Raw genomic sequence first — 26,254 nt, 5'->3', positions numbered from 1 at the left:
CCTTAGTTCCAGAAGAGGCTTCCTTCCACTAGAGCAGTGGTTCTCAACTGGAGGTGATTTTGTCTTCCTGCCAGGGGACTGCTGGCATTGTCCAGAGATATTTCTGGTTGTCACAATTGGGGGGTTGCTATTGGCATCCAGGGGTTAGAAGCCACAGATGCTGCTAAATACCCTACAATGTACGGGACAGCCCCTATAACAATTATCTGGCCCCAAACGCGACAGTGCCAGGTTAAGACCCTCTGCTCTAGACCTGTGCTGTTCAGGACAGTGGCCAGCAGCTACCTGTGGCGATTGAGCACCTGAAATGCACTTGGCCGCACTGAGATGTGCCGTAAGCATAAAATACACATTGAATTTCAAGGGGTATGAACAAGAAAACATAAATTGTCTCATTAATAACTTTTATACTGGGGCTGGCCCCATGGCTGAGTGGTTAAGTTCGCATGCTCGGCTTTGGCGGCCCAGGGTTTCGCCGGTTCGGATCCCAGGCACGGACCTAGCTCTGCTCATCAGGCCACACTGAGGTGGGGTCCCACATGGCACAACCAGAAGGACCTACAACTAGAATATACAACTATGTCCCGGGGGGCTTTGGGGAGAAGAAGAAGAAGGGGAAAAAAAAGAAGACTGGCAACAGATGTTAGCTCAGGTGCCAATCTTTAAAAAAAAGTAATTTTTAGATTGATTACATATTGAAATAATATTTTGGATAGATTGGGTTAAATGAAATATATCATTAAAATTAATTTCACCTGTTTAACTTAAAAAAAAATGTGGCTACTAGGAAATGAAAGGTTCCACGTGAGGCTCTCTCTGCGGCTTGCATTCTCCCTCTGTTGCACAGTGCCAGTCTAGACTGGGCTGCCTCTCTTGTCGGGGGAGAGTCTTAAGTGAAGTGCAGGTGGGGGCTGTGGGTCGTTGTGGCTGTGGCTGGTTTCTTGAGAGAGGACCAAGGGGACTGTCACATCTCCGGTCCCTGCCAGAGGGAGGAAGAGTCCCCACTCCCTGCCCCCGCTCTTGCAGGGCCTCTCTCTGCCAGGACAGAGGGAAGGCAGGGGGCCTGAGCATGGCCCCCTTCCTTACTCCCCCCCACCAGCTGGAGCCACCGTGCCAGCCTTTCAGGCTGTGCCCATGTGAACAAACAGGCGGCTATGGTGACAGCTGAAGCCTGGAGACCTGAGTGCCCTGGCTCCCAGCCCACTTCTTGGCCCAGTTTAGGACTGGGGGTGGGGAAGGGAGGGGCGCCCTCCCAGGTCACTGAGGCCTGGACCACACTCCACTGCTGTGATCCTCAGAAATCACCCCTGGGGTTTCCATGTGGACAACTGAGGCCAGGGGCAGATGAGAGGAGAGGGGCCCTGGTCTGCACGGGCCCTTTGCCCTCGGGGGAAGGAGGCTGGGGCTTGATGGCATCAGCACAGCCAGGGCCTGCTGAGGATGTGGCAGGAGACTGGCTGGACGGGATTGCCAGGGCCACTGGAGGTGGCAGAGAGACTAGGCTGGGGACTGTGTGTAGGAAGGTGGGCTGGGGAGGGTGTGTAGGAAGACAGAGGGATGGGATTTGGTGGGGGCCTGGGGGAGGCAGGGCCCTTCAGATGACAGAATGATTTGGGAGCACTAAGCCACATTGGCACCTCCAGCTCAGCTCAAGGCACAGAGAGGTTAGGGGACCCACTGGAGGTTATCAGCACAGGGTCCCACCTAAGAGTTCTGCATGCTCCCTCCTCTCAGCACTGACCCTCCCACCCCAGCCATGGGGACATTTCGAATGCTGGGAAGAGAGGGCGCTCATCCTGCCCTGCACCCTCCATGCCTTCATTCACACCAGCTGCACCTTCACGTGGCCGCCACACACACCACAGGGAGATGGGTCACCAGACTCGGCTGCTTCCTGGGGGCTGGGGGTAGTGGTGGGGCCCTCACCTCAATTTCCCCACGCCACATCCTGCTGTCATAGAAATCCTGCACCCCACCAAAGTTTGTGGACGGGAGAAGAGGAGGAGGGGACAGGGTCCTGGATCCGGGGCACCCTTCTGACAAAGACCCCACCTCCGCACACTCAGCTGGCTGGAACAAGGTCCCTTCCTGACGCCAGGGTGAAGTCAGGGGAAAGCATTTGGGGACGTGGAGCTCATGGCCAGTGCCTGGGGACAGGCAACCACCAGCAGCCCCCACAGGGTGAAATCCGAGCCTGAGCAACCCCTAGGGCCAGGTTCTGCTCGGGCCAGCTCCCCTCTGGCCCTGCCCCAGCCCCCAGCACATCCTGGAGGAAGCTCAGCTGATCTGGGAGTGGGGCAAGGGGCTGGGCTGAGGTGGGTGCTGAGCCAGGAGGCTTTGAGGGGAGGGCAAGAGGGAGGAGAAGGGAGGTGCTGAGGGGAAAGCGGAGAAGTGAAAGCGGAGCGGATAGCGGGGAAGCTGGGGCGGTGCTGAGGCGCCCTGGGAGAGGGGCTGGCGAGGCTCAGGCGGTGGGAAGAGGGAGGCGCAGGGGAGGGAAGCTGGAAAGGGGTAGTGATGGAGCCGGGGCTGTGTCAGGGTGTGTGGGAGGGCGTCAGGATTTCGGGGAGGCTGGCACAAGCTCTGGGGGCTGTCAGGTTTCTGGGTGAGGTTCTTAAGACTTCTGGGCGCGGCGGGCTCGGGATGAGGGGCAACCCGAGCTGGAGGAAGGCTGTCCGCGTTCCCGAGTCCCGAGAGGGTCTCGGGATTTCTGGGGCCGAGATCTCGGGCTGAGCAGGGGTGGGAGGGGGGAGTCGGCCCGGCGCGGTGGCCCCGCTCACCTGTAGACATCGGTCCAGAGGTAGGTGCCCAGCACGTACACGGCCTCCACGCGGCTTCCGTACTGCAGCCGCACCGTCCGCTCGTGCAGCATCTTCCCCGCAGCGCCCGGCCCCGCGCCCGTCCGCGCTCGTCGAGGTCCGCCCGGAGCACCTGTCGCAGGTGAGTCTGCTCCAGCAGCCCCTGACCGCCGGGGCCGGGGCTCTGACTTATCCTGCAGTCAGTGGGCGGGGACTGCCCGCCCGTCTCCTCTCGCAGTGGGCTGCGGGCCCGTCCGTCAAGCGTGGCCACGCCCCCCACACTCTTCCCCGCCCCACTGTGGTCCGGGTGAGGTCGGCAGTTGCCAATTTCTCCCTTGCAAGCTTGGTTTGCTCCATTCATTCAACATACTTTCAGTGGGCTCCTAGCTGCCAGGCGCCAGGACACAGGGCCAGTCTCCCCTCCAGGCGCCCCCGGTCTTGCGGGGCAAATAATGCACACGTGGAGCTGCCATAGGGCCGACGACAGGAGGTGGTTGGAGCCCAGAGGAAGTGGGTGCCCTAACCCAGCCTTTGGTCCGGGACCTGAGCCTTCTTAAAGGAGGTTTTTGCAAACTTAGGGGAAGGGAGGAGAGGGAGCCGCTTGAGCAAAGCCAGGAAGCCAGATACAGCCTGACATCCCCCTCCGCCCGCCAACAATCAGATCAGTATCACTAGAAGGAAAATGGGGAGAGGGGTGGCAGGGGGAGCCCAGCAGCCTACTGGGCCAGAATGCTAAGCCAAGGCATGGGTGGATGGGCAATGGGAACCTTGGCATGGCTTCCTCAGCGAGGAGTGGTCAGGTGTGGAAGCAAAATGGGCCCTTCTGGCTGCCCCAGATGGAGGTGTCCCTGGGGAGGGTCGATGAAGACCCAGCTGGGACTGCCTGAGAGAGCTGGAGAGGAGAGGATTGGTCTGACCAGTGTTTGTGGACTCAAATATTGATGTTCCAGTGGAGAGACAAGGAGGGGGCCCCGTTCTGGCCTGGGCGGCTGGGCAAAGGAGGCTCTCACTGCAGAGGTCAGCTTGTGTGTGTGGAGGCTGAGGTGTAGGACGACATCCAGTGAGGGCCCGCACCAGCCCCCACCCCACCCCAGACCCTGCCAGCTCTGAAACCAAGGCAGGGCCTGTTCAGATAATCCAGCCTGGTAGGAGTAAGTGGTCCTTGGTAGACAGGACAGGAAGTGGCGGGTGAGTGGGTGGAGGTTATAGGAAGGCCGGGGCAGGCTGGAGGGGTGCATGTTTGAGAGGGGATAGGGCTTCTGGGGGATGGGAGCCCTGGCAGGGTTTGCACCTGAATAAGAGGGTCAAGGCTGACAAGTGCCCAGAGCTGAGACACACCCCGCCCGCTGGCCCCAGTGGCCTCCTCGAGGGGCCCAAATTAGGAGAGAGTGAAGAACCCAGCCGCCCCTGGGTAACCGGGATCTTCGAGGAATGTAGGGTGGAAGGGGAAAGGCCTGAGTCGCTCAGGGGTCATCTGCCTCCAGGGGTGCACCGACCCAGGGAGATGCTGGTAACTTGTGATGGGCCCCTGGTGGCCGCTGAGTGCATCATGCAATCGGGAGACAGCTTGAGGGTGGCCACCTGCCAAAGAAGAAAAAAACTTGTCCAGCTTGGAGCTGACTGTGAGACCCCCGTGGTGGGCTCTGGGTGGCCCCTGCTGGAGTGAATTTTGAGCCCCTACTATGTGGCAGATACCGGGCATACACCACAGTTCCCACTTTCCTGGGGATCCGAGAGCACGACACCCTCATTTCACCCCCGGGGAAACTGGGGCCCAGAGTGGGGGGAGGAAGCCTGCGCCCCCACTGAGGCCGGCCGGGGCAGATCACAGCAGGAGCAGGGCAGGGGTGACGTCAGGCAGAAGGCAGTGACTGTCAGGACAGAAGGACTAACCGCAGGCCCTTCCTGCCTTCTCTCTGCGTGCCAGGTGCTGCTCCAGCGGCCCTTTCATGTATTAGAATGAGGTCACTACACCCTCCCAGTAACCCCACCACTTCACAGATGACGAAAGTGAGCTGCAGAAAGGTTGAAGAATTTGCCCCCCGTCTCATAGCTCCCAAGAGTGGCAGAGCCAGGATAGAAACTGGTACGGCCGTGGGGGGACATGGTCAAGTGCGTAAGAGCAGAGGAGGAATGTGGTCTCTTAACTGGGAGACGAGGAAACCTGACTTCATGGAGCCTTGGACAATTTACCCTGCCATTCGGAGCCTCACCGTCCTTGTCCGTCAACGCGCTGACCTCTCAGCATAGATGGGAGGATGACATTAAGTGAGACCATGTGTGCAAAGCACTAGCACGAGTGTCTGGCACAAGGCGAGCACTCAAGAAATTGAAACTCGTCTCCTTAAAAAATCCCACCCAGACCCGCTGACCCATGCTCGGGGCTCCTGCCCCTGGCTCGGGGCCTGTGATGCTGGGCCACAGCGCCAGGTTGGTGTGACAGGGCCTCCGGGTGCCCGAGGGTTTAAAATAGCTGAAGTGGTCACAGCTGTTGGTGGATTCCGGGCCGGAGGTCTCACGCACCACGGCTGCTCCCACGGTTCCCCTGGGGCCCGGAAGAGCCATCTCATTGTGTCTTTTAGGGAATGCCAGCCAAGGGCAGGATCAGCTCAGGCCAGTTCCAGGCACTGATGGCACCTCACAGCCCAACTCTGGCTCCTGCTAGGCATGTGGCCAGAGAACCTGGGCTGGGAGGGGCTCCTCGGAGCTGTTCCCCGCGATGATCATTTACTGGGGGTCTCTGTGCTAGGCCTTGGGGGAGCCCAGTGAGTGACTCAGACATCTCATGGGCCTGCCTTGAGGAGACTGACAGCTTGCTGAGGGCATCATACAGGCAAGAATTTAAAAGGAAAGAAATGCATAAGTAATACCTGATCATTGTAAAAAAGATTAAAAAAACATGATCACCCCGTGAGCCTGGGACCAGAGAAGACCACTGTTAACATTTCTGAGTGTGCTCTTGCAGGGCCCGCCCAGAGGCTGTCCCCTGCAGCTGTGGGTGACAGTGCTTACTGGCCCCGGAGGCTGTGCCAGGAGACGTTTTAAGGGCTTCGCAGCTCTTAGCTCATGTAATCCTCCCAACAACCCCATGAGATGGGAGCTATTATTATCCTCCACTAGACAGAGGCACCAACCGGCCTGGTGGGGAAGCCTGCATGGCCTTTGGACTTGGCAAACCTGGGGTGGAGTCCCGCTCTGCCCCTCACTAGCTGGGTGCCTCTCTGGGCCTCAGCCTCTTCCTCTGTATGGGAGATCCAGGGGTACCCAGCCCATGGGGTTGTAAGGAGGAATGCAATGACGCACAGTAAAATGCTTGGCATACCAGGGCCCGGCACAGATGCCAGTCCCGGTAGATGGTAGTTATTTCCTACACAGGTACACAGTCATGCGCTGCATAATGACATTTCAGTCAACAAGGGACCGCAAATACAATGGTGGTCCCATGAGATCAGTACCACAAATCCCAGGTGTGTAGTTGGCGAGAGCATCTAGAATTGTGTAAAAACACTCTGTGATGTTCGCGACAAAAATCACCGAATGACGCACGTCTCAGAACATATCCATATTGTGAAGAGGTGCATGACTGTAGTTATTTTGAGTTTTTGTAAAAACAAGTTTCTGACTGTACCTGCTATTTCATAACACACTTTGAAAACCCTCTACGATGTGTCGTAAGTGTGCCTTCCTAGGGGGCATAATCATCCCCTTCCTTGTCCAGAACTTCAGAGCTTGCAAATCAAAATAAGGTTCCAATTAGCCAAGGAGGCTCAGAGAGGGGAAGCGGTTGGTACAAGGTGACCCAGTCAGACAGCAAAGGGAAGAACCCAGGGCGGGGAGTGGCCGGTCTTTAGTGAGCGCCACTGTGTGCCAGGCTGTACCACACACCAGGCGGTCTGAGCCGTGGAAACAAGCAGCCACAGCACAATTGTGGCCATTCTTGGGAGGGGGAGGGCAGGAGCACCATGAGGTCGCCTAGAGCCACCCAAGCAGATGGCTGTGTCTGAGGACATCCTGCACAGAAGTTCTAGAGGGGCCGCTGAGCCAGGGCCTGGGGGCTCAGAGGAGGGGAGCAGGGCTGCCATGTAGAAGGAAGGGAGGGAGCCGGGTGTCTGAGGTGTGACCCAAGGGTGAGCTGGGCATGGGGAAGGGGATGGGAGAAGGGTGTTCTGGCAGAGGGAAGTGCATATATGGGGGCCTGGTGAGTCCATCGGCCAGGGATGAAGAGAAGTGGGAGGAGCTGGCCCAGCCATGGCCATGTCACATAGGGCCTTGTAAGTCGTGCGAAGGACTTTTGGCTTTATCCTAAGGTCACAGGAAAGCCTCGGAAGGACCTCGAAAGGTGGCAATGACCGAGACGTGCTTTAGGAAAATCACATGGCTGCCATGGGGAGCCGAATTCAACGGGTATTCTGACAGGAGGCCAGGGTGCGGAGGTGATGGGGGCCCAGGCCATCCGTTCCCAAGGCAGCTGCTCTGTGCCGGGACCTCCCCACCCTCTGACTCTGCAACCCCGGCCCCCCAGCAGCCGCCCTCGAGAGCAGCTGCCTACACCCTGGCCTTTCCTTGCTCCCTCCCATTCCCTTTCCTCCTGCCAAGCCCGCCCTCTGATCCCACCCCCTCAGAGGGGTCTCTGGTCAGCTGGTGATGGAGGGGCTCTGGGGCGGGGGCATTAATTCCACCTCCACCTCAGCCCTCAGTCCCGCAAGACGTTTCACTTCATGGCGGGAAAGTGTGGGACGTTACATTCATGTGGTGGCTTGAGCAAAGTTATCCAACCTTTAACCACAGGTATTCAGAACGAGGATGCTGTGTCCTGCTGTCTGCTCACCTTCCAAAGCCCTCCAGGGCTTCCATCACCTCTGGAAATGGATAGAGAGAGAGAGGGAGATTTCAAGGAATTGCTTCATGTGATTGTGTGGGCCAACTAGAAAGTCGGAAAGAGTTGACGTTGCAATCTTGAGTCTGAAATCTGCAGGATGGAAGCTCAGGCAGAGTTTCCATGTTGTAATCTTGAAGCCAAATTGCTTCTTCTTCAGGAAATCTCAGTCTTTGCTCTTAAGGCCTTCAACTGATTGGATGAGGCCCACCCACAGTCTGGAGGGCGATCCGCTTTACTCAAAGTTTGCTAATTTAAATGCTAGTCACATCTAAAAAGGATGTTCATGGCAACACTAGTTTGGTGTTTGACTAAACAACCGGGTGCCATAGCCTGGACAAGTTGACACATAAAATTAACCATCACAGTGCCAAAAAGTGGACTAAGCCTTCGATTCATTAAGTCACTATCTACGGAGCCTTTACTTCCTGCGAGGCCTCCTTGCCACAACCCCAGAGGTAAGTGCTTTTATTACCCTCCTTTTACACGTCAAAGGGTAAAATGAGTTGCCTGGGGCGTCCTATCCCTGGTCACTGAGATTCAAATCCAGCTCTGCCGGAGGGCACAACTTCGATTCTTAGCCCATCCACGCCCCTAAGGCAAAGCAACAAAGTGAATCCTGGAGATGTAACGGGCCAAATGCGCCTCTGAAGGGCTGCCAGGGGGTCAGAGCGAGCTGACCGTCTGTCTGTCCTGCCGTCCAACAGGCTAGGCAGCCAGGGTCACAGGAGCCACTGAGCACTTGCTCGTCTAAATTAAGATGCACTGTAAGTGTAAAATACACACAGATTTTGAAGACTGAGTATGCAAAAAAGAAGGTAATTTTAAAAATTGCAGGGCCAACTCCATGGCTGAGTGGTTAAGTTCACATGCTCTGATTTGGTGGCCCAGGGTTTGGGGGTTCGGATCCCAGGGGTGGACCTACACTACTTGTCAAGCCACGCTGTGGCGGTGACCCACATACAAAATAGAGGAAGACTGGCATGGATATTAGCTCAGGGCAAATCTTCCTCACTAAAAAAATTGACTAAAGGTTGAAACGATGATATTTTGGATACATTGGGTTCAATTAAAATATATTATTAAAATTAGCTTCACCTGTCTATTTTAATTAAAAAATATGTGGCTACTTGAAAATTTAAAATTGCGTATGAGGAGTGCCTTTGCGGCTTGCCTTATATTTCTTTTGGAAGTGCTGGTCCAGAGTGTTCTTAACTGTTAGGTAGGCACTGTGGCCACCTTGTGTGTGGTTGTCTCTCCTGGGTTGAGCCTCGGTGCCTGGGCATAGCAGGTAAATATTTGGTGCAGAGAGTGGAATTGCTCTGGAGTTCCCGGAGGGCATCGGTGGGGTCAACGGCCAGAAGATAAACGAGGAGGAGACAACGTGGTGGACGATGGAAGAGGTGGTGACCACAAGGTGGCGCCAGATCCCCATTTTAGAAGCTGAGAAAGGGTTTTCTCGCTGGAGAGGTACTGGCGGGCAGATCCTGAGAGAGCAAGGGTGCCTCCCGTCTCGTCCAACCTCTCTCAGCACCTTCCTTTAGCTTTTGGGACCTCTTCTCCCCAAGATGGTACAGGTCAGGGTTCAGGGACTCCATTTGCGTGAGGTCAGGTCCCTTAGAGTGGGACCCTCTCTCTGGACTGAGAGGTGACTGAGGCCCCAAGAAGGGGGAGTGAGGCCCAGAGAGGGGCAGTGCCTGCCCAAGGACACACAGCCTGCAGGTAGCAGAGCCAGGTCCTTTGGGCCTCATCCTCTGTGCTGTCCTGTTGCTTTGGTGCCTTGGTCCTGGGAGGCTGGGTTGTTGCTTCATCCTAACGAGTGCTTAATAAATAATCACCAAGCATGTGCCAGGCATTGGGCTGGGCAGGAGGAGGGGCGCAGGTCCATCAGACACAGTCCATCCTTACGAGCGATCTAGGTGGGCGACACGCATGTGCAGGTGTGCGCACACACACACACACACACAGCCTTTTGTAAGAACACTTCTGAGTCGTTTACAGTACCCGGGAGGCAGGTGCTATGATTAGTCCTGCTACATCCCGCGAGGTGGTGATATCCTCTGTCTCTAGAATCAGTCCCATTGGATCTAAACCCCGGCCCTGACACTTGCAGGCTTATGAGACCTTGGACAAGTCATTTGACTTGAGCGTCGGTTTTCTCATCTGGGAAATGGGGTGACCACAGCACTGACTTCCCACGTTGTCGTGCGGTTTAAAGAGATAATACATAAAAAGGGCCGGGCATGTAGAAGGCGCTCCGTTCATCTTACCTGGGGTTTTAATGGTCATCCCCCAAGGCCTCTGCTGACCAGCGCACCACCGGAGTACCGTGGAGGGAACGCACAGGCTTATGTGGGCTCCCCTGGGAGCAGCCCCTGCGACAAGAATTCAGCGAGAGGCTGTCCCCGGAAACACCAGTAGGGGACTGAGGAATGGAGCCGACAAAGCTTAGGGAGTCAGTGAGGAGAGTGGTATCAAGTTATTTACTGCAGCTTGACCCCAGGGGTCTCTGGGAGGCAGTGTGGAGCATGAGCATGCACTCAGTTATCCCAGCAAGGGGCGAGGGAGCCGGGGCATTCGTCCTCCACCCTCCAGCTGAATCATGGGGGAGGGCTGCACCTGGGTGGGGGCTGGGGTAAGTCTCCAGCACTCCTGGTCCGTGGCATGTGGCAGAGAGCCTTCACGAAGAGACACAGATGCTGTTGGAAGTCTGACTGGTATGCACAGCCTCTGCTTCAACAGAGGAGGGAAAAGTTAATTCAAGCTAAGGAAAGAAGGGAAGGCTTCATGGAAGAGGTGGACTTTGGGCTCCCCTTTGAAGAACGGGTAGGAGTTGGCCGAGCAGAGGTCGGGGAGGGGCATTCCTGGCAAGAGGCAGAGCTCAGCCAAGGGAGGGGAATGTGGAGGCTCACGGAGTGCTTGGGGTAAATGGTGGGGGGATATTTCTGGGACTGGGCAAAGCAAACAGTCAGGGGCTAAGCCGTGGAGGCCTTGAGTGCCAGGCCAGAGAGCCTTCTGGCTGGATTCTTTGGGTGGTAGGAAGCCATATGGAAGTTAGAATCCTGGTTGCCAGTGAGGGTGTTCCTGAGAGCAGGTGGGAGGCTGTGCTCTAGGTGACAGGTGGTGAGGGCCCCGATGGGGCAGTGAGGCTGAACTTGGAGAGAGGCAAAGTGGAGGTTAAAGAACTTTCTGGGGGCGGGTCCCAGGAATCCTGGAGCTTGGAGCCCTTTCTCTCCCTCCCCTGAGGCAGAAACCTCAGGTGGGCTCCTTTCTGAGTGGCTGCGCACGGCTGTGCCACATGCCCAGCTTCCAGCAGGAGGTGCCACTGACGCAAGGAATGCTCAGCTGCTTCGAGCTCAAAGAAGGAAGAAAGAAGGGGCTGGCTCTGCTAACTAGCTGGGTCCCATTTTTTAGGGAGGAGTTGAGATGACACAGCAGGAGAGCCCAGCAGCTGGGTGGGCTTGGATTTGAATCCTAGTATGGATTACCCCCTCTGTGTCTTTACTTTCTGTTTATCCCACCTGTAAAATGCAGGCGATGAAAGTACATTCTTCACATGATTGTTGTAAGAATGAAGTGCGATAAAGCACGTAGAGGCCCTGGCACATAGTAGGTGCTCAGAAAATGGTGGTGGTTGTTACTGGCGGGCAGGATCCGGAGACAGGCAGAACCCATGAGGGTCGAAGTCAAGAGGCTGCCCAACAGGCTGGTCTGTCTGGAGAAGGTCACATGACTGTCCAGAGACCCAGGGCCTTGCCCGAGGATGCCCAGTCCCTCTGGATAGTCCAGCGACCCAGGGGGACCTCAAGTCACTGGGAAAGTGGGCGTGGGTGACCCAATTTTAATTTCCACAGCTATGAGAGTCAATGTGAGTTTAATGCTCTTGAGGGTGGCTTTTCTGCCGAGAAGAGATGATTCAGAGTCTCCTTCAGTTTTCAAAAATTGAGTCAATTTATTATAGTTATAAATTCCACAACCCTACTTCAGCTTTTGGGCTCAGTGTAAAAATCTTCCTTTATGAATATAACACCTTTCAAATAATTTTTAAGTGATGTTAGATAAATGTTTGTTTACAATCTTGGTTCATTCAACATATTTAAACATTTTAAACTGCATTTATAAATTTAATACATTATTTCTTTTGTAAATAATTCACTTGCCGTAATGACAAAGAAAACTTTCTCAAACACTTAAATAGTTCTTAGAAATCCAATAATGTATGTTTATAAATATGGTGAATTTAAATTTCACAACTATTCTAATACTGTTGTGAATGCAAGTAACCAATAATCAATCAACAGATTAAAAAAACCAGGTGAGTGTGTCATATGAGCCAATTCTGAGGACTGTAGCCCTGGAGGGCACCCCCACCAGGGTATGAAGCGCTCCGGAGAAGGGAGCTGTACGGCGTGGTTATTTATCGCTTTGGGACAAGGAACATACATCAAACATGCCAGGAATACTTTTTTTCTTTTTACTACAATCACAAGATGTTTTGCTGTGCACAGCAGGTACGTAGTCACGACATGTACACAGCAGGTCTGTCTGAGCCCGGTTTCTGGGAAGGAATGCTTATCTTTAAGGAAATGCTGGTGTGGTGGGAGGGCGCTCATCCCTCTGCTTGGGGATACTGTACATGTTTAAGGCAGACATCCAATGCATGCATGCTCAACGGGCCATGTCAGGCCTTTCCGGAAAAACAAAGTCAGGCCATATCAGTTTTAAACCAAAATGTCTTCCTAATATACCTCAATATATATTAACTTTCCTTGTTGCTTTTCCTTTATTCCATCACCGTTGATAAACTTAGTAAGATTTCAACTTAAAAATCATGAGTCTAAATTAATCAATGATTTTTTTGTGCATTTTAAATTAGAGCCTTCAGGCTGGTCTGTTATCCCCATAGAGCATATTCTCTTAATACCAATACCTCCCGTCCCAAACATGCACCCATTACTTCTCAACACAAATGTGGAACTACTCTATGTTTCATTCTCTGAGGTCTTTATTAACTCAATTCTCATCAAGCTAAAGAGACGTGGGCTCGCTCAGGCAACGTCTCTGCCCATGACCTTGATGGGACACGAGTCCCGTTTATAATCACTTGACTTCCCAGCCCCCCAAAGGGGCGTGGTCGCGGAGCCTGGCTCCGGTGGGCTCACCCTGTGTGTTCCCTATTTCTCAAGTCAGGTTTCAGACTAAGGGTTTGGGTTTGGGTTTAACTGATGGATTTACTGCTTGACCCTATTCTGAACTCTGTTCAAAGACTTCTTGTGGGGCCCACCCTGTCACAGACATTTAAATGACACCCGACTGAATCTTTGCTTTTGTCTGGCTCCTGGGGGCAAGTCTAAGGTTTTTATAGCAACAATGTGTTGCAGATTAAGAAACTAGGACGCAGCTGAAGAAATCAGGGTGGGGTGGGGGTGGCGGTGGCGGTGGAGGGTAGGGGTGGGTGTTGAGCCTGGGCTGGGGTCTCCCCCTCATTCAGGTCCCGGCTTCTTGGACCACCCTGGCTAAAGTAGGATGCCCTGCCCCCGGCGCCAGCATTCTCTATCACACAAATCATCCCCAGTTTCTTTTCCCCAGATTATTTGTCACTGGCTGGAAACGTCTTATGGAGGCAAATAGAAATACAGGACATCTGGTCACATTTGAATTTCTGATGAACAATGAATAATGATCTCAGGTTGCGAATATTGCTTGAGACATAGAAAATTATTTGTTGTTTATCTAAAATTCAAATTTTAACTGGGTGTCCTGTAGTTTACCTGCCAGCCCTACTTCTTTATGTTGCTAATTGCCTGTCCTGCACCCCGCCCCCGCGAGCCTGTGAGGGTTCAGTCCCCTGTCCTGTTCCCTGCTGTGTTCCTGGTGCCCAGCACAGGGCCCAGCTCACGGTAGGTGTGTGAGGAAGGAAGGAAGGAAGGAACAGAGAGAGGCATCTGTTCAGGTTGGCCGCTGGGCAGAGCCAGGACCAACCGGTGAGTGAGGGCTGCAGGTCCTGGCTTTTCCCAAGAAGGGTTCTCCACCTCGGGGGCGTGACTGAGGAGCCGGCTACCTCTGGTGACTGTGCCCACAGCTCTGGGGCATTTCTGGCTCCGGCTGGTCCTCCCTTTTCTAAGGGATTGCCCCTAGTGATCTCTTAAGAAATCTGAATGAGCCCCCCAGGCTGAGTACAACCCCAAGTTTTCTTCTCGGGGCCGCCTGGGCCACGGCTGGGTTTGACCCCACAGAGAGGCATCCTGGACGAATTTCTTGAGCTGGGTTGTTCCAGCATCTTGTGGTGGAATTTGGGGCTGGGGGCATCGGGGTTTCCTGCTGTTCCTCATGGCTGGGACCTGTGGGGGACTCTGGCCCAGGAGCCCCTGAGGTCCCTGTGAGTCCTGACACTCCATTTGCTCCACCATCGTGAGGCCGTGACATGGCCACCCCGAACAGAGCCGGGCGCACCCCCAGCCCCGAGGAGCAGCTGAGCCACCCTCCAGTCCTGCTTGTAACCTTCCCAGTGCCCACTCTGGGTGCCTGAGAGGAAAACAGGGGTCACACACGTGGCCTGCTGGATGCGCTGTCTCCTGGGCCAGGCGGGGGACCCTCACAGCCCGTCGTGGGCTCTGAGGTGGGGCCCTGGGGTCCCCGGTGGGGCTGGCTGTGTGGAGCTGCCCTCACTCACACACGCACACACACACAATCCCTGTCACTCTTTCACTCCCACACAGAGTTGTCACAACAACCCATCCTGCCTCAAGCCTTTGAACCCGCCTGGGTCAGCTCCCCCGGAGCCTCCCTGTGCCCCCCCCGGGACCCAGCACCCCCTTGGAGGCCGTGCCTTACCCTGAATGGCAGCGAGGGGCTGGGGAGTTGGCCCCCTCCCTGGCAGTGAGCCCCTGGCGTTCAGGGACCTCAATTCATCTGTGTCCCCAGTGCCTGGCTCGGGGCTTGGAAGCACTAACAACTGTTTAAGGAGGGTAAGGTCAGAGGCCTGTCCCCACACGACAGCAAGAGTGACTATCGGGCACCCGCTTCATCCAGGCACCGCTCAGGCTCTTTACAGGTGTGAACTCAGGGAACGCTCTAACCAGCATATGGTGTGGGTATCACTATTCCCCTCACATTACTGAAGAGGAAACTGAGGCACGGAGAGGTTCAGTGATGAGTGTGGTGAATGTGGAGCCCCTATCTGTGGGTTCGGAAAAGGGCTGACTGCACAGTCCCTCCCCCACCCACGTGACTCAGTGAGACCCGAGCATGTCCTCTGGGCCCCCGTGACGAGGCCAGACGCAGACCCTCCAGACTTCCCTGACTTCCCTTCCCTGAACTGCTGGTCCCCACTGATCACTCAGAACAAAATGCTTGTTAACCAATGGGCAGCCTCTCTCCTCCCTCCTGGTCCCTGGGCTTCAGACCCCTCAGCCTGCGCCAGCAGACAGACCCCCGAAACAGGCTGCCTCGGCCAGAGCTCCTCTCATCTGCCCTACATCCTCACCCTTCATCCCCGCTTCCTGTGACCAAAAGTTCGGTCTCTGATCCCGATGTCAATCCAAATATCGAGAACAGAGCCTTGAGTGGAAAACGAAAGGCTTTACTTTGCCAGGCGGAGGGAGCACAGCAAGGGCTGGTGCCTCAAGAACTAGCTCTCTGTTAAGAAACAGGTAGGGGTTTTCATTTAGGGTTTTAGGCAGGGGAGGGGGGCCGTGGCCTTCTTGGTCAGCATTTTCCCCTCGGCCTGTGTCTGGGGCTGCTTCCAGCAGAGGAGACAAAGGCTTTCTCAGATGAGCATCCTTGGCTGTGTGTCTCCACGGAGGAAGGTGGACTCTGATGTCAGGAAGCCGAGGAGTAAGGCCTGAGAAGCTTTGGTTTCCTGATATTCTCTGGATGTTAGTTTGTCTGTAAAGGGACCTCAAGGTGTGGGATCAGCCACGACTTTAGTGGGAGCCCAGCCTGAGCCCACCTGGACTTGAACAATCTGTAACTTCTATTAGGTTGTGAAGCTCAGGGAGTCAGAGGCTAAAGAAACAAATATTTACTAAAGACCCAGGGAACCGGGAGTGTGTGCTTTTAGTTTTAACCTCATACGTGCTGGGGTCACTGTAGGGGAACCGATGTCAGGGCTGATACTAAAACTAAGAGCCGGTCACATTCCCACAGCCGTTCTCCTGGTGTTGACCCCTCTCTGGAAAAGACAACCCCTTTGTGCCCAACTCCCGAGATACTTGCAGAATGTGCGGTCAGAGCGTTCCCCCAGTTCATGGCTCCCACCCCCATTTTGATAGTCCCTTCCCCCCATAATCCTTTTGATTAAAGTCTCTCCTTACGAAGTCTGGATTTGCTGGGTTTTGTTGGACGGTGCCTTGCCCAAGGGCACAGAACTAGCAAGTGGCAGGCTCCGGGCTCAGACCCAGGCCTTCTGCTCCAGAAGCTGCGCTCCAGATGCTCTGCGCATGTGCCCGTTGTAGCCCCGTGCTCCCTACCTACCCGACAGCCACACGCAGACACACACAGGAAACATGCATCTCTCTCACCGTTCTCATGCACATGGCTCACGTATGAGGGCTACACTCATTCGCACACACAAGTGGACACACCCACCACCACCCACCCACGTGCACACACTCGCTCCACCAGTATCCCATGCACAGCAGGTTCATGTTCTTTGCGTCGGGAAAGGAAGCTGAGCATGGAAAGGCTTGTAGCCAGCTCTGACTGTGACCCCACTCTCCCGTCATCCCTTCACTGCTTGCCAGTATCTCCTGTGCCTCCCACCCCCCTCACCCCACACCATGTCCCATGCTCTCCCAGCGCATCTGCCAGGCTGCGGTCTGATGGTGATTCAGGCCTCTGCAGGGAGGGACCCGAGAGGTTGGAGAATCCAATAGATGGTTAGTGGAACATAGTAGCATCGGTCCTGGCCCCCAGGAGCCAGCTGGCAGATGTAGAAAGAAGGTCTGAGCTGCACAGACTTGGGCATTGCTCCCTGTCCCACCCACTCCAGAGGGAGCGTGTTTGAGTCTTTGCTCTGCTGCCTGCCAGCTGGGTGGGCTTGGACAACTTACTTAACCTCTCTGCGCCTCAGTGTTTTCATCTGTTACATGAGGACAAGGAGGACAATCAAATAAGACAAGCCACTGTTTGTTGAGCACTTACTATATGCCAGACACTGGGCCAAGAAAATCAGGTGGATTAATTTATTTAATTCTCCCAGTAACCTTCCAGGTTAGATTTTAGGTGGTACCGTGTGAAACCGTCATCTTTATAGGTCTAAAATAGTCCAATGTTGACAAATTTATGTGGCTTAGCCTAATACTATTGTCCCTGTGTTAGAGATGAGGAGATGGGGCTCAGAGAGGGGACGTGACCCAATGTCACACAGCCATGGAGCAGCAGAGATGGGATGTGGACCCAGGTCCACCTGGCTTTCTGTTATACTTTCAGTCTCAATGCTGGGCCTTGGTGAGCACCCAACCAGCCCAAGTCAAGTGTCTGGCACAGCACCAGGTACACACTCAGTGCCCAATAAATGCACCATTCCTTTCCCTGTCTGCTGGGGTGGCTTCTCTCGGAGCCAAAATCTTAACCTCCCCCCAGTGAGATGACTGACTCCCTCATTCCTACCCCAGCCCCTCCCTCTAACCTGTCATTCACTTCGCGGCTGGGGTGGAATTGGTGCCAGCCTCACCCAACACTTGACCCTCATCTTCCACCATCATCTAAGTGGTTCCTGGCACGGGCAATCCATCTTCTTTCAGGGAGTCTTCCGGGATGGCACCTCCCTGCCAGGCGCACACTCCCCTTCTCCCTGGGCTCAGGTTCAGCCCCGTGTTCAGTTGGTCCTGGGTTTGCCCTCGGAGGCCATGTGCGCAGTGCACTCAGCCAAGGCCCTGGAGCCAGAGAACCAACCCTCCAACCAGGATCTGCAGGTCATGTCTTGTGACCGGCACTGGGCTAATGTTTTCCGGCTTCTCTCGTTTCATTCCCACAACAACCCTTCCAGAGGGGCTACTTTTATTCTTCCCATTTTGCAGATGTTGAGACTGAGGCTCTGAGAATTAGTGACTTCTAGGCTTGAGGGGAACCTGAGGAGAGAGTGGGGCTGTGACCTCTGCCCAGGGAATTAAAGGGGTACATCCTGGAGGAGGTGGCATTTGGGGAGACCCTTGATGTGTGGTTAGCCTGTCAACAGGGAGAGGTGAGGAGGTGAGAAGAGACGGGAAGGATGAACGGGGCGGAGGAGACCATGTGATCGCGGCTTGAAGACACGAACAGCTCTGGGGGTCTTCAGGGAGCCGGGGAGGGGTGGGTGGAAGCGCACAGCGTGACCGGGCAATGAGACCGTGGGACTGAAGTCAGGCAGGGAGAGGAAGGCTGCTGGGGGTCCAGAAGGATTCACGTCCCGGGTAAGAAGTGGATTCCTGACCGTCTGGAAGGTCCCTTCCACCCAGAACACTCTGATATTCCATTGTCCTAAGAATCTGAGGTTTTAACGTACCCAGGTTACACGAGTCCACCATTTTCTCATTTTAATGTTTTTATTTTTAATAGTTTAGCACCCTAATTTTCCCTAATCTTAACATTTTAATGGGCTAAGCTCTTACATTTCCGTCATTCGAAACTTCTGGTAGCCCAAGAGCTTAAAAGCTTGGAGGAGGTGCTAAGTTCACAGGTGCTGAGGAGCCTTTGTAATTTTCGGATTCTATGATTAATTTCAAGAAGACGCTAAGCATGTGGGCGGGGAAGGCAGGGGTGGGTCTGGTGGATACATGGCCCTCTCCTCCAGTGTCCCCTTCCTAGGGCTGGGTAGCAAGAGGAATCAGGAAATATTTGCAGAATGACTGAATGTTTGGGCAAGAAAGGACAGGGCTGGCTGAGGGTGGTCCTGGCCAGGTGCAGGGCTGGAGTTGGCACAGCTCAGAGGAAAGGATCAAGTGCATGTGTGGGAAGCCTGCACAAAGCTGCCAATAAAAAGTGGAACATTTGAGCTCATATTTGGAACGGGAACCATGCCAACATTGGCATGCAATGAAGTCAGACTTGCAATCCAGCCCACAGCTGCTGCGAAGCCAGGATAAACGAAAAGTGGGGGTCAGCCAACCTTTTCCATAGATGGCCAGATAGTAAATATTTTAGATACTGTGGACCAGGATGTATACTGTACTATATAGCGTGGATATAGTGTCATTGCATAATAAGCACAATGCTTTACCATCTAATTTGATAACAAAATAATACACACTCCACTGTACCTTAAAAGTGTGACATTTGACCATCAACGAATGAATGGATAAACAAAATGTGGTATATACATACAATGGAATATTATTCAGGTTGAAAAGGAGGGAAATTCTGACACATGCTACAACAAGGGTGAACCTCGAGGATATTAAGTGAAATAAGCCAGTCACAAAAAAACAAATATTGTATGATTCCACCTATATGAGGTACGTAGACCAGTCAAATTCAAAGAGACAGAAAGTGGAGTGGTGTGGCCAGGGGCTGGGCAAGGGGAATGGGGAGTTGGTGTTTAACGGGGGCAGAGTTTCAGTTTTGCAAAATGAAGAGTTCTGGAGACGACAGGGGTGATTGTTGCACAAAAATGTGAATGTGTTTAATGCCACTAAACGTTCACTTTAAAAACGGTTAAGGGGCCAGCCCTGCGGCCAAGTGGTTAAGTTAGCGTGCTCTGCTTCAGCGGCCCAGGGTTCACTGGTTCGGATCCTGGGTGCGGACCTATGCACCGCTCATCAAGCCCTGCTGTGGTGCTGTCCCACAGACAACAACTGGAAGGACTCACAACTACGATACACAAGTCTTTGCTGGGGCTTTGGGGAGAAAAAAGAAAAAAAAAAGAGGAAGATTGGTACCAGATGTTCGCTCAGGGCCAATCTTCCTCACCAAAAAGCATTAAAAAAAGAAGAAGAAAAGAATGTCAGAGCTATTTCAAAAGAAAAAATGGTTAAGATGGTAAATCTTACGTTTTGTGTATTTTACCACAATAGAAAAAAGTGCAGCATTTGGAGGCCACTTTTCTGGTTTCAACATGATGGATACGCACGAATAATAATAAAAAAAAGACCACACTATGGTGATATGCATGCGGTCACCTTACAGCTGTGCCACCATGACTTGTCGTGCGCTGAGCAGCCACGCGAAGTGATGAGAGCAATGAGGCTCTGTTGTAACTACACGACCCTGCCGTGTAGCGTGAAAGTGCCATGGACCGCACCTCGAGAGTGCGTGTGGTTCTGTTCCGGTGGAATTTTATTGACAGGGAAACTCAATTTCATTGAATTTTCACGGGTCCTGGAATATTCTTCTTCCAATTCTCCCCCAGCCATTTAAAAATGTTACAACTATTTGCAGCCTGTGAGCTGTAGAAAAAGAAGCGGTGGGCTGGATTTGGTGGTGAGCTGTAGTTTGCCCACCCCTGGTCTAAAATATCAAATTTCTCCATGATTTGGTTAATGGCTCCCTTGGAGAATTGATCGTTTGGTGAGTTGGTTTTCAGTCTGTCTGTTCTAGGTGCGTTGTCTGCATCCACGTGAGCAGGGGAGAATTCAGGCCCTTGGATGCCACATTGTCTGACATCTCTCCTGGAGGAGAGGACCTCCTGGCGCTCTAAACAGCTGGCTGGATGGCTGTGGCCCAGGTCGGCTCCCTGGGGGAGGAACTCAGGGGCGGGACAGGGTTTCAGGGCTGTGTCCCAAAGAGGAGCCCCGCCACCACTGACACTCTCGGCTGTGGGGGCCAGAGGCTCACAGACGCCCCTCATCGGAGCCAGTCACTTCCAAGGCCAGTTGCCTCACGGTGAAACAGGGTCCGAGAGGATGTTCACGGTGGCGGCCCGGTCTTCATTGTTCAAGCCGAGAACCTCATTCATGGAGGTGAAGATGGACACTCAGAGACCAGCAGGTACCAGGTGGGTCTGAATACGCTTAAGGGCTGGGGTGGGACAGACTGGAGGGGGCTGGAGGGGCCACTGCCCAAAGAGCTCCTTCCACATCGCCGTGGACCTGAAATTCCGCCACGCTCGCCAGCGGTCCGACTTTCGCCATGTCCGTGTTTCCTTGAATTATTATTTGCTTCATAATTTGTCTTTAAGTGAACTCACTTTTTAGACTTCAGGTTGTTTAAGAAGGAAAGTTTATATCACTGCTATAAATGGAAACCACACCACCTGCCCTCAGTGGATTCCTGTAAAATACATACAAGGAAAGTGGAATCATTTTTAGGAAAGTCAAGCCAGGGACATTAGCCCAGCAGGGGCTCCGAGAGCCAAGGCCTGATCTGTCTTCTTCAGAGAGGGAGATAGATCTGCGTGTGTTGAAGACCAGACTAACACCAACCTGAGGCTTCCTCTTTGAGGTCATCACAAGGAATGACAGAGAACTCTAAAAGGAATAATTTGCTCCAGGGGGATTCAACGCTATTTCATGCTGTACTACCTAAAAGCATCCGGGGTGCCACTAGTGGCATTTTTGACAGCTTGGGGGACAGTGGATTAAGTGGGTTGGCTTGCCTTTGCTGTGTCAACAACTCCAGGGCTAGGTTACTCTGAAAGTGTTATCAGAGCTGGATACCTAAGAGTGAATGATTTTCTTGGATCCTTCCCAATGAGAGCTGGTGGATGAAGGGAGGGGAGAGATGGGTCGTGGGACGAGCAGTTCAGGTGGAGACGCACTGGGCGGGAGGGCTGCAAGAAGGGGCCCAAGAGGAAGTGCGAGAGGCACACCTGTCAGCGGAGAAACACTGAATTTGAAGGGTCCCCTGCTTTCATAGCAGGCGGAAGCGAACTGCTCTTTGTCCCAAGGGTGGACGTGACCTCATCCCTCCCGGTTGCTCGCTGCAGCCGCAACCCTGAGAAACGGCCTGGGCGGAGAGCCATCAGGACTCGCACTTTGGGCACATCCAGCAAGAAGGCATGGAGATGCTTAGGGCCCATGGCAAACTGCCTTTCTAAGAGAGACACGGATGAAACGGGGGCAGACCTCCCTGGGAAGGGAGGAGGGGACAGGTTTCCTCCCAAGGGAACTTCGCCTGCTCTTGAGTTGTGGAGGATTTCAAGCCTGCTTTCTCAGCTGACTTCCTCTCCCTTTGAGGATACAGGTATTTATCCTTATCAAAACGCACTTGTTCCTTCAGTTGATAACACTTACTGAGGACCTGCTATCTGCTGGGCGCCGGGCTGAGACCTGGGGAAGCACCTACTGTGTTCTGGGGACCGTGCTGGCTGTTGTGTGGACCCCGTGAAGGACCAGAGATCTTCCCCTCCTTTAAGCTCATCTACCACCTGTTACAGTTTCACGGCCCCTGGCAGAAGACCCCCACATTGTGCTGGACCCTGGGATTCAGAGGTAAATAGGGGCCGGTTCTGGCTTCAAGGAGCTCCCGCAGGGGACACTGACACAGGTTTCAACTCAGTGTCTGCTCGAGCAGGGAAGGGGTGCCAAGGAAGGAGCAACAGCTGGGAGCTCGGGATGGCTTCCCAGAGGGGGTCGTGTTTGAACTGCGTCCTGAAGGGCAAGTAGGAGTTTGCTGGGCAGATGATAGAGAAGGGTGCTGCTGGCAGAGGGATGGTGCGTGCAGTCTGGAGCTCCAGAATGTTCCGAGGAGGGGGTCTGACACGTTGGCCCCAGATCCAGAGTCCTGCTCATTCAGCCACAGTGTCTGCGGAGAGTGGAGCAGAAAAGAGCCCAGGAGCGGGGGTCGGAGCCCCTGGCCTTGAGGATGCACAGCTTGTGCCCAGCACGGCACTGCCTGCTCCCAGGGAGGGGCCGGAGGAGGGAGGACTGGTTGGGGAATGCTTCCCAGAGGGGGTGAGTCCTTTTAGCCTAAGAAACAAAAACTGATTACATTGGACATTTGAAAGATTATTATTACAAAGATAATACATTTGTTGTAAAAAAAAAATCAAACAATTTATACAGAACTACATAAATTAAAAAAATGAAAGCTCACTCTCCCCCAAAATCCTTCCCCCTAGAAATAACCACTTTTAGCCGTTTTATGTGAATCTTTCTAGAGCGTCCCTAATATATGTATAATCATATGGATTTTTCCAAAAAAAATGGGACCACACTGATATATTTTATTCTGCAACTTGCTTTTATTCACTATCACTATTTATTTGGTCAGCAAACATTTATTGAGCACCTACTGTATGCCAGGCCGTGTTAGGCTGTGGGATGAAAGCAAAGAGCAGGTCAGCGAGGTCATTGTTCAGATGGCGCTTGCTTTGTACAGAGAGAGATGATAAACAAGCAAACGAATGTATAAATAAAATAATTACAGGCTCCTAGAAGTGCTGGGAAGGAAATAATCAGGATGCCGTCATACAGAAAATAGAAGAGATCTATTGACATAGGGTGGCCCCCGAGGGCTCCTCGGAGGAGGCGATGTTTGAAATGAAACCTCAAAGTCGGAGGAGAAGGAAGCAGCTGGAAAGCCAGGAAACCAGCCTCCCAGGCAGAGGGAAAAGAAGCAGAAAGTGCTGATGCCAAAACACGGCGCCCGAGTCTAAACCTAAGGGAGCATCAGACAGACCCGAACCAAGGACGTTCTATGAAAAAAACGTCAAAAATGGGAGTGGCAGGAAACACAAAGCAAGTCTGAGGAACTGTTCCGGATTAAAGGAAACGACACAGACACGATGACTAGATGCAACCCGTGATCTTGAATTCTCTTTTGCTGAAACAGACATTACTTTGACAGCTGGTGAAATCCCAAAGACCTGTGGATTAGATCATAGCATTGTGTCCGTGTTAATGTCTTGATTTTGATAATTACACGGTGGTTATTTAAGAGAATTCCACACTTTTAGGAAATACAGACTTAAGTGTTGATGGTAAAAGGACATCATGCCTGCAACTTACTACTAAGTGGTTTGGGGAAAAATATATATAAAATGTATAATATATAAATATATATAAAGTATAAATAAATATATATAAATATATGTAGAGAGAGAGCACTAATGTAGAAAAATTTTGCTATTTGAGGAATCCAGACGGAGGGCATCTGGGGGTTCTTTGTTTTCTTCTTGCAACTTTTCTGTAAGTCTGAAATTATGTCAGTAAAAAACGTTTAGGACAAAGTATAGGAATGATCATTCTATTCTATTTTATGTAGCAATAGATGTTGAGAAACTGCCTTCCAAAAAAGACGGTACCGTTTATCCTTCTCGCCAACAGTGAATGAAAATGCCTTTCTCCATCTCTGCACTAACGCTGAGTGTTATTGATCCTTTGAATCTTTGACATTGTGATACATTAAAAATATATCTCATTTGGGTTTTTTTTTGCATTTCTTTTGTTGTAAATGGGGCCGAGCACATTTTTCTTTGTGGACTGGCAGCTATATCGTTTCTTCTGTGTAAACAGGGAAGCGCAGGGGGCCCGGAACAAGAAGCTGTTCCCTGCAGCATTCGGAGGAGGAGCCGAGCAGCTGAGGATGCCGAGGAAAGGAAGTGCTTTGAGCAAGGAGGCCAATCGTGTCCAAGGCTGCGGAGAGGGCTAGTGGGATGAGGACAGGGGAGTAAGCCCTGGGTTTGGTGGCATGGAGGCCACCGTCTTAGGGGTGTGTTTGGCTGGAGGCCTAATTACAGTGGGTGGAGGGGAGAACGGGAGGTGACTTTCTGAGGAGACAGACCATACTAACTCTTTCAGGAATGTCGTTATGAAAGGGTACCGAGAAATAGGGCAGGAGCTGGAGGGCAAGGTGGGACCAAGGGAGGGCGACACTTCTTGTGTTGGCTTCTGGGTTAATTCAGAAAAGGGAGAGAAACTGGTGATGCAAGAGAGAGCAGCCGTAGCAGGAGGAAGGAAGTCCTCCAAAAGAAGTGACCTTCTCCTTAGGTGACCTCCAGTCCCGCGGCGTGAATCCCATCAAGACACCAACGGCCGCCAATCGCAGGCTCTCTCTTCACCCTAACTGCCCCCCTGAACCCCAGCCACATCCCTGCACCCGTCTGCTCGGTATCTCTCCAGGGCGGGTCAATGGGCACTCAGGCCCAACTTGGCCAAAAAAGAACTCAGGACTTTGGGTAAGTTGCTTAACTACTCTGGGCCTCAGTTTCCTCATCTGTAAAATGGGGATGATAACAGGACCAACTCGCAGGGTGCTGGTGTGGATCAGAGGAGAGAATCCACATAGAGCAGCGTTCTCAACCAGGAGCGATTTTCCACAGGGACCATTTGGCATGTCTGCAGGTGTTTTCGATTGTCCAGCTGATTGTCCATCTTGCGGGTAGAGGCCAGGGATGCTGCTAAACATCCTACCCTGTGCACACGCCCACGTGTCAATAGCGCCGAGACCGAGCCCCTGCTGTAAAGCACGCAGCGCAGAGCAGAAGCTCAGCAAACGTGAGCTGTTACTGTTATTTCAAAGCTTCTGTCCAGAGCAGCTCCTACCCCATCTTCCTTCTGCCGTTGTCCCAGCCAAGAGAAAGAACCACCGTTTACCAGAGTTCAAGGCAAAATACGGCCAGTGTCCTTGACTCCTTTTTCCCTCCTCCCCAAACCCAGTCTGTTATGAGCAAATCTGTCAATTGCTCCCAGAACGTCTGGAGTCCTCACCCCGCCCCCTCCTCGTGCCTCATTCCAAGTCCTCGTCGATTCTCCCTGGACCAACGCAGGTGCCTCCTAACCCGACTCTGCTTCTGCTCTGGCCCCACTTTTGTCCACTCTCCACACAGCAGCCAAAATGATCTTTTAAGAATGCAGCCAGAAAATGTCACTCTCCTGCTTAAAAGTTTCCAATGGCTTCCCGCTGCACTCGCATCTCACCTCTCTCCCGGCTCACAAAGCCCTGAATGTTCCGGCGCATCCTCTGCAGTTTCTCCTTGCCCACTTCTCTCAAGCCTCACTGGCTTTCTTTTGGCTTCTTGAACATTCGAGCTCATTCCCACTGGAGCGCCTTTTGCCCGGACCACCGCATGGCTGGCCTGTTCTTCTCATTCAAATATCAGTACCTTTTCGAGACACTTTCCGTGACCACCCCCCCTAGAGTTGTTCTGTCACCTCTATCCTAGCACCGTAGTTTCACTTCGCTGAGTAGTACTCATCACTGCCTGCCATATGAGATGTGTATGTTTGTTTGCCTGTTTGTTCGTTATCGCCGGCCTCCCTTCGTTAACTCATTTTATGAGAGCAGGGACCTTGTCTTGCTCACCATGCACCGCCCATGTCCAGAACAGTACCTGGCATGCCCTAGTTGCTCAATGAATAATTGTTGAATTGACTTTAAATTATATGGTTTGCCTCTTGATGACTTTTACCTGTTTTTCTACTGAGTTATTACTCTTATTTATTTGCAAGAGCTCTTTGTTTATTAAGGATATTAGCATTTTGTTTTTTGATTTCTTGAAACGCTGAAAAAAATGGTGCCAACTTTTGACTGTAGTAGCATGAGAACCTAGCTCTGACCACTTGGATTAACTGCTCCAGCTTCACAATATAAACAGTGAAAAACCACTAATGGACACTCAGGGTTGGTCAAGTCATATGCAGCATCAAAGGGAGGGACCACTTCCTTTCCTCGGAATGCTGGGGAGCTTGGACACCCAGATCCTGGCCCTGACTTAGCTGGTGGC

General features: G+C 52.8%; 1 protein-coding gene across 1 annotated transcript in view; it reads right to left on the bottom strand.

The window, feature by feature from the left end:
* The window catches only part of PADI2 (peptidyl arginine deiminase 2), a 43,205-nt gene extending 40,263 nt beyond the window's left edge, over positions 1-2,942 (bottom strand). Inside the window, exon 1 of the mRNA XM_046660042.1 lies at positions 2,778-2,942. Within this exon, the coding sequence (XP_046515998.1) occupies positions 2,778-2,869 (92 nt within the window). The 5' untranslated portion in view covers positions 2,870-2,942. The remainder of the gene's footprint in view (positions 1-2,777) is intronic.
* Positions 2,943-26,254: the final 23,312 nt, after the last annotated feature.

The sequence above is a fragment of the Equus quagga genome, chromosome 5, assembly GCF_021613505.1.
Source record: "Equus quagga isolate Etosha38 chromosome 5, UCLA_HA_Equagga_1.0, whole genome shotgun sequence".
NCBI lineage: Eukaryota > Metazoa > Chordata > Mammalia > Perissodactyla > Equidae > Equus > Equus quagga.
This window is presented reverse-complemented; position numbering and strand designations above follow the sequence as displayed.